This window comes from Triticum urartu, chromosome 2 (genome assembly GCF_003073215.2).
Source record: "Triticum urartu cultivar G1812 chromosome 2, Tu2.1, whole genome shotgun sequence".
NCBI lineage: Eukaryota > Viridiplantae > Streptophyta > Magnoliopsida > Poales > Poaceae > Triticum > Triticum urartu.
In genome coordinates this window covers 11813990-11822854 of record NC_053023.1, presented here as the reverse complement: position 1 = coordinate 11822854, position 8865 = coordinate 11813990, and the positions used below count along the sequence as shown (strand labels likewise).

Genomic DNA, 8865 nt, shown 5'->3' with positions numbered 1-8865 from the left:
GCGGCGGCTAGGTTAGGAGTGCGGCGGCGGTGCTCGAAGTAGGCCAAGAACCCTGACAACATGACGAAGACCGGCGCGGACGGTGGCGTTCCCGCGCCAAGGAAGACGGCGCGACGCATACCACGGGAGGTCGACGCGCGGTGACGGCGGAGCGGACCGCGGGCCGCGGCGCTACGGCCCGAAGGGGCGACGCAGCGGCGGCAGGCGGGTCGGGGCGACGGCGGGAAGACCTCTGGGCGGCGGCGGGGACCGCGGGCCGTGACGCTGTGGCCCGAAGGGGCGATACAACGGTGGTTTGCGAGTCGGTGCAACCGCGGGGACGGCCTTGGGGCGGCGGCGGGGACCGCGTATCGCGACACTACGGCCCGAAGGGGTGACGCAGCGGCGACGCACGAGTCGATGCAGCCACAAGGAGAACCACGGGGTGGCGGCGCTGCGGCCCGACGGGGCGACACAGCGGTAGCCCGATGCTCAATCGATGGAGAGGCGCGCTGAACTCGGGGACGATCTTCACGGGACCTGCGGAGGCGCGCGTAACTGACGGGCTAGGTCGGTCACGCGGCGGATCGCGGCGACGAGTGGGTGATCAAACCGATCGCGCTCGAGGTCGAAGACGCCGCTCGGTGTAGGTGCGGTGGCGGCGGAGTCCGAAATGAAGCCGGCGACGGCGGGCGGCAAGGCGGCTATGATTTGCCACCGCATGGCGCGAGGCCGCCGGTTTGGGATGATGCAGGAGTCCCAGTCGGAGCAGGGCGGTGACGGCCGACGTAGATCGACGAACGGGCCGTCGCGCGAACGGCGACGATGAAGGGCCACTGCATGACGCGAAGCCGCCGAGTCGGGGCTACAGGCGGGCCGACGCGCAGACGTCGCGCGAGGCCGCCGGGTCAGGGCGACTGACGGGCATGCGCGGACGACGCACGAGGCCGCCGGATCGGTGAAGAAGCCGGCCGATCACCGCCGGTGTTGGAGTAGAGGCGCACGGGGTCGACGGCGGTGGTGGGCGACGTAAACCGGATATCATAGACCGAAAAACCAAAAAGAAGATGACGATCAAAGCGACCGGTGAGAAAGAAAATCTGGATCAAAGGATCGGAAAAAAAGACTCTTTAGGGCAGCCGGCCAACACGGCCGGCGAACGAACCCTAGGTACAGGCGGCGCGGCCCCCCACAGCGGTTATGGAGGCCGACCGCCCCGGGGGCGGCGCGCGGGTGCGGAAGCGGCGGCGGCTAGGGTTTAGGATCGACTTACGATATATACCATGTTAGATGGGAGAGAGGAATTTGATGGAATAGTTCGTTGTATTGCTTAAGCCTCGTGGGCATATATATAGGAGTATATGATTTAATTGGAGTACAAGGCAAGCCAGAATATTTCCTAGTCGAACCTATGTTTCCTAATACAATCACGTTAATCAACAGATTGTTTACAAGATTTGAATCACTCATTCCACATTGCCATATTAGAATATTTCTAACATATCATAGTTTGTTGTCAATGTGATCATGTACCTAAAACACACTTTATCTACGAACTGAATCAATAGTTATTGACTTACCAAAGAAAACATGATTCTACTTGATAAGCCAATAGAGTAATGTGCTTACGTATGTGAATGATTCTAATATTTGTTACCCATTATGCTAAATCTCAGTATAGAAAGCCATTTGAAAATACGTCACCATGCTTAACCTAGGCCCTTGGACCAAAATGGACAGACAGTCCAAGCAATTTGGCGCATCTTAAAATTTCTCCTCTAGGGATTGTAGTACTAGTACGGAAGCACTTCTTACCCCCGAACAGTTTGCTTGAGTATAGACCATCTTAAACAGTTTCACTTAAGAGTTTATCAGAAAAAAACAGTTCCACTAAGACAACAATTTGATATCTATTAACTGATTTTTTTAGCCGAGGATGGCACATTTTGGTTCATGCTTTTCAAAAAACTCAGGAGCCAACACATATACAACTAATTATGTATTTAAGTTTTGTCACACAAAAATATTTTTTTGTTTACTAATTCATGTCATTCGAGTTTGTTCACAAAGTCTCTCAAAAACAAAAATCAACCACTATTTAGAAAGATTAGTCCGGAATGCACACGTACCACGTCCCTCGTCAGCTACACGCAAGCAAAATTATACTCCTTCCGTCCTAAAATTTGTCTCATATGTTGTTTTTGTCAGTCAAATTACATAAACTCAGGCCAGGTTTTTAGAAAAAAATAGCGTAAGCATCAAGAACACCGAATCCACGATTCACTGCATTAATTTGGTTAAACTTTACGAAGTTTAACTTAAACAAATCTTATATAGAGAGTAGAAATGGACGGAGGTTGTAGATATATATACTTTTCTTTATAAACTTTTAACAAAGATCGTGAAGTTTGACTTTTGCGAAAACCGATGTGTACTGTATTGGGAGTAGATCATTTACCTATGTGCATGTCACGTCGATGTTGCTGAGAACGTTTTTGTTAAATAAAGCGAGCACTTGCGCTACCTACGTACATGTGAGGTGTGTGCTTAAGAATATTCTTGGTGTAGAGCTTTCGTAACTGGTGGACAAACTACATTTAGTTAGTCGACGTACATAAAGCTGTTAAGAAATGGTTGAGAGTGACAAGGGCTTGTAATGGATCTAGTCCTTGCAGATTGCCCAACGACAGAAATAATAGCCTGTAAGACGTTGCCTTGTGAAAGCCCCGTCCCTAAGAAAAGCCTAGGGTTCCTTTGCCTCCCGTCGGCACCGCCGCCGGTTCATCTCGTCTCCGGTGGTCTTAGGGCCATGGCGGCACGGTGGATCCCGGCTCTTGCTGACGGGAGGGCTCCGTTTTTAGATGTTTCTTTAAATTTTGTTAGGGTTTGTGTCCTTCTCAGGAAGACGAGACGGCGGCGGCTCCCTGAAAATGGAATAAGGTCTTCCCCGCCAAGCCCTTGTTCCGGTGATGTGTCTAGCATCGTCGGTGGGCGTGTGGAGGTGTGTCTCCGGCAGATCTATCCTTGGTGGATTTGCTCGGATCTGGTCGTAGTTCGCCTATGTTTGTGTTTCTTCAGGTTGAATCCTTCCGATCTACGCTACTCTTCATCGGCGGCGGTTGTTGTTCTGCTGCGCTGGTCCTATGGGGTCTTAGCACAACGACTTCCCGACTATCTACTACAACAAGTTTTGCCCGGCTCATACGAGGGAGGGGCGATGATGGCTGCGCATCTTCGGCTCGCTTCAGTGTTTGTAGTCGTCGCTAGGTGGTCTACGGACCTAGATATAATTTTTATTATTTCTGGTGTACGTTGTATTGCCATGATTGAAGATGAATAGAAGGGAAGTTTTCTCGCAAAAAGAAAAGAAATAATAGCCTATGCAGTGACGACCTGCTTGTGAACTTCATATGGTACGAAAGACAGAATTGCTCTCCGTACAACAAAATTGCATATGATTTTCATATGAAGTGTCATACTCAGATAGCTGTGGTGATGCACTAGTGTGAAAAGCATAACACAATTATCATATGCAACTGACTGGCTAAGTAATCTTCAAACCAAAGTGAGCACTTGTACAATTTTTATGTGTGAAGATTCTTTTTGACTTTCCTATCATTTTTTGGGTCTTCAGGAATACCAACCCATTCAAGGGCCGGTACACCAAATATGCTTGTTGTCAAATCAAAATTAATGACCAACTGTACCTCACCTCTGCTTAAGATTCTTGCTCAAGACTTTCAAATATGTGTTTGTCTCTACTTGAACCACGGCATTTGACTTTCAGTCAATGAATAGTAATTCTCATATGTTCGGTGGCAGTGATTGTTCATCGAGACGCCTATATCTGTTGTCCACCGTAAAAGGTCTCTATAAAAATTAACAAACTAACTAACTCAAACCGAACGAAAGATCGTCTGCACAAACTAATCTAACCAATTACCTGTAAAAATCCTTCCCTGTGAAATCCCCGGCAGAAAATAGAGCAGGATATTTATAGCTTTGGAGTTCTAAGTCAGTGGTGATGACTTACTACAATCTGTTATATACACTTTATTAGTCGAAAAAGTCTGAATAAAGTTTTCCAAACATTTTGCAGTATAATTTGAATGCAAATCCACTAAAAGATTTTACAGTTTGTGCTCATTAATAGTTGCATGTCATATCTGACAACTCCTAATTAGTTCAATAATTCTCTATTCCTTCACCAAGTATGTGTTCTTAAATAGTTAAGCATTTCCACATGAACGCATGAGGTATCTTCTATTGCAAAAGCACAGGCTGAACCCTGAACGTGTATATTATCCTCATAGGAATACATGTGTATATTTTTGCTTCCTTTGTGAGCGAAGAAGACATAGGGATCTGGTCGTTGCAGACTATCTAGTCACAACAAAATAACACCCGTCTGCCAAGATTGTACGAGGTAATGATAATAGTCGTGGTGATGTACTAGTGTGAGTACCAACACGGCCATCATGTGAGACTGACTGACTATGTTTTTGTTGAACTAGAATAAGCTGTTGTATACCTAACAACCAGTGAAGATTCTTTGTTCAGATTCTCGTATCTGCTTTTGTCTCTCCAAGAAGACCAGCACACGGTTCCGTGAGTCAATGAAATGTACTCCTCAAACGTTAGAAAATTGACTGCTTAATATTGACAATGCCAATCGAGTTATGTAGTAGTCTGTTATTGGTAACATAGAAATTTGAGAAGGTTAGATCGTCAATTGCCTCCTCCCGAGCCTATTTTTTTTCTGAAAAGTGCATCTTTTGTTTGATGAAGTTTTTCTTTGAGAAACACAGTACAGACGTAGACGCTCACATACAGTCACTCTCTATGAACACACACGCACATCCTACCCCTATGAATACCTTCGTTAGACTAAGGCGATGGGTCTTTAGATTGACGAAGTCACCATATGGTCCTCGCTATCAATGGGAATATCACCTTCCACTGAAAGAATATTCCGCCTTAATGAGACCCAGTTTCAAACCTGGGGTTTGAACCCTGGCGGGTTGGGATACAGCCACTTTCCTAACCATCTAACCAATGATTGCTTCTCGTTTGGATGAACTTTTTCAGGATTCTAACACTAGTACAGAAGTGCTTGATACCAACTTCCTACCCCCAAGCCATTTTCCGGAAATGTTTACAATAGACCACATTTTATAAGCAGTTTCAGCAGGAAAAAAGACACCATGGTGGAACAAGACACATCTCTGGCGGACCGGACATAATATCTGATTAATCCATCCATCTTAGTCACTGTGGAAAGAGAAGCCGCTAGAGATGCGCCTCAATTAAACAACTATGCAGATTTGAATACATTTCTTGTGGTTCTTCAAAATTGTCTGCCATGGATGCAATATATTTCCAAGCCATGATGATTTAACACATTTAATGGGCCTCCATCACCAATTGGTTGTTATTTGAATTGCATGAAATGCAACACCAATATATCAGGCAGTCCACTCCAGTGGTTATGAGCAGAAGTGCAATTCAATTCGAATCAATTGCTTTGATTTGAGATATGACGACAACGAGCGCTAGAGAACATCGCTAGAGCTCCCTTTTTCCTAGGTCCAATACGAGCTCCTTTACGGCGTATAAAGCAATGAAATCTATCGTATCATGATGCTCGGAACCCACATCAGGCACCGAATAGCAGTTTTAGTAGAAAAGGGCGTTGATGATTGAAAGGATTTCTCCTCGAACCACTAGTAACTATGTCGGCTTTTGTCATTCTGATGATACTGAATCGGATCAATATTTGGAATAACAATATCTGATCTATCAAATCAATTCATCATCGAGAACCCACACACACACACTCTCACGCACACACAAAACCGAACTTCCAGCAAGGAACGCTAGAGGTGATGGCAGTGCTAGGTCATAGGACAACGCCGAAGGTGATGTCCGCTCCAAAGTGGAGGAATGCTCGAGAAGTTAAGACAACTTGAAACTGTCGATCAGCCTCTATGTCACTCCACCACCACTGTCTTTCTTTGAACAGTGCCTCAACCCATCCACCACACCTTGAAGCGTCCGCAACCAGCTTCAATGCCTACCACGACCTGCGAAGAGTAGGTGGCTATGGATCCCAGAAGCGTGGCTAACCTGTCGTGTCGCAACCTAATGGATGATGTGCCCAACGGCGGAGGTATATTCCCGGTCCTCCCCTCTATGCCATTTGTTTGTGATGTGGTAAGGTTACATTACCAAGACTATCATGTGCTAGTCCACTAGCTAATCTTCCACTGTCCTCTGGCCGATCTATGCATGTATGCCCTAACCAATCCATACATGTAATTTTCATTTCTTTTGTGATAGAAATGTTTAGGTAAATCAGTTATGTATTTTCCATTTCTTGAAACAAAAGTAAAATGATGTTTCTCACAGCCTTTGCCAAACAATGAGTGTGATGATAAATATGATGTTGTGTGTATTTGATGACCATCTGATGAGCATTTTGTATTGGGATTTGAGAAATCGCGTCCTTGCAGCGGTTTTGAGAAAATGATGGGCAAAGCAACTCCATGCGGCAGTTTTCAGAAATAAACCAATTCAAATGAAATAACCAACTTGGAAAATATGCACTTGTCGTTTTTTTAATTACAACTGACTCCTATAGGCATATCTGCTCTTCTCTGAACCGTCCTTATAAATACTTGCCACCTTGTTGTTCAATCTTTCCTATCCCGTAGAGCAAACAATCTTGAAGCAGTTTTCTCCCTCTCGTCCATCTCAATAAGTGATCGCTGCTTAATTAGGTATTTCCTCTGCTGTTGATTCCCATCTCGTAGAGCATAGAAGTTTCTTTCTTTCTCCCCCTTTTTTTCTTCTCAAATGAGTCTAGTTATTAGTTCTAATTGATTTTACGAAAGAACATGTAATTGATGTTGTCGTATGTATTGCACATATAGTTCATATGCCCTCAGTCATTTCTATTTCTAGGGTCCGAGGCCATGGGCAGCAACACCCTTACGTCGATGCACGAGATCCGGCGCTCGCAGCGTGCGGAGGGGCCTGCGGCCATCCTCGCTGTCAGCACGGTGAACCCGCCCAACTGCGTGTCCCAAGAGGAGTACCCGGACTACTACTTCCGCGTAACCAAGAGCCAACACCTCACCGACCTCAAACAAAAACTCAAGACCTTCTGTAAGCAGAAGAGAAAACGTATAGATGCAAATATATATACTCCCTCCGTCACAGTTTACGAGTCCTATGCGTATATCTAGGTTGTCAATTTTATCACCCTAATATAAACTATATAACACAAAAATTATACCTTTTGAAAATAGAACATCTGAAGTTTATATTGGTATATTTTTTGTAATATATGACTTGTATTAGGTTGGTCAAATTGACGATTTAGGGATACGCGCACGCCCTGTAAACTGAGAGAGAGGGATTAGTGCATATTAGCTACCCACTTAACGATGATGTGGTCCAAACTTGTTTCTTAATTATGATGCTCAGGCCAGATGACCTCAACGGAGAAGCGCTACTTTCACCACACGGAGGAGCTACTCGACGCCCACCCCGAATTCCTCTGCCGCGACAAGCCGTCCCTCGACGCCCGGCTGGACATAGCCGCTGCCGCTGCTCCAGAGCTGGCGGCGTCAGCCGCAGCCAAGGCCATAGCCGAGTGGGGTCGTCCGGCCACGGACATCACCCACCTCGTCGTCAGCACCAACTCCGGCGCGCACGCCCCGGGCGCTGACCTCCGCCTGGCCTCTCTCCTCGGCCTCCGCGCGTCCGTCTGCCGGACGATGCTCAACCTCAACGGCTGCTCCGCCGGTGCCGCCTCGTTGCGCCTGGCCAAGGACCTGGCCGAGAACAACCGCGGTGCACGCGTCCTGGTGGCCTGCGTCGAGCTGACCGTCGTCGCCTTCCGCGGGCCCGAGGAGGCGTGCCCACACAGGCTCATCAGCCAGGCGGTCTTTGGGGACGGCGCGGGCGCGGTCATCGTGGGCGCTGACGGCGTGCTCTCCGTCGAGCGCCCTCTCTTCGAGATGGTGTCGGCCTCGCAGACCACGATACCAGCAACCGATGGCGTGCTCACCATGCAGCTCACGGAAGCCGGCCTCGACGGCGACATCTTCACCAGGGAGCTCACTCCTCTAGCCGCACAGCACATCGGGCAGTGTCTCACGGACGCGTTCCAGCCGCTTGGAATAATGAGCGGCGGTGCCGGATGGAACGATCTGTTCTTTGTGGTGCACCCTGGCCTCCGTGGAATAATGGACCACATCGACGGGGCCCTCCGGCTGGATCCCGGGAAGCTGGCGGCGAGCAGGACCGTGCTGAGAGAGTACGGGAACATGCTCGGTGCGAGGCTGATCTTCGTGCTCGACGAGCAGCGGCGGCGGATGGAGGAGGACGGCGAGACGGGTGAGTGGGGTGTGATGATGGGATTTGGACCGGGGTTCACGGTTGAGACCATGGTGCTGCATGCGGTGGTCATCGACCTGCACGACGAGAATTGACCCTCGCTCGATTCATAACCTAGCTACTTTCTGTCATATATAATTTGAAACAAATTATTAAAAATAAACAAGTACAATTGTAAGCATTCAGATAGTACAACTTGCTAGTATTCATCGGAGTTGCGTCAAATACTTTGTAGGAGTACAAGGTTATGGTTAATCTGAAACTTTTCCTTTTTTAAGCGAAGGCTGACTAACTTTGAATTTACAAAGCCATCAACCAGCCAGGAATTATAGCCTCCGTTACATCTCCCAACACAACAGACAAAGAAAAGAAAGCAACAGCGACAGGAAGATATGTGGGAGCCGGGTACACAGCTTACAGCACAACCCATGCTACAAACAACTAAACATGAAGAAAGTGAAGCACCGCTTGCATAGTGTGAAG

The 8865-nt window shown here is 47.5% G+C and overlaps 1 protein-coding gene across 1 annotated transcript; it reads left to right on the top strand.

The window, feature by feature from the left end:
• Positions 1-6953: 6953 nt before the first annotated feature.
• On the top strand, positions 6954-8477 carry LOC125534743 (bisdemethoxycurcumin synthase-like). Its single transcript, XM_048697867.1, has 2 exons — positions 6954-7146; positions 7468-8477. The coding sequence occupies exons 1-2, from the start codon at positions 6954-6956 to the stop codon at positions 8475-8477; spliced, it is 1203 nt and encodes a 400-aa protein (XP_048553824.1).
• Positions 8478-8865: the final 388 nt, after the last annotated feature.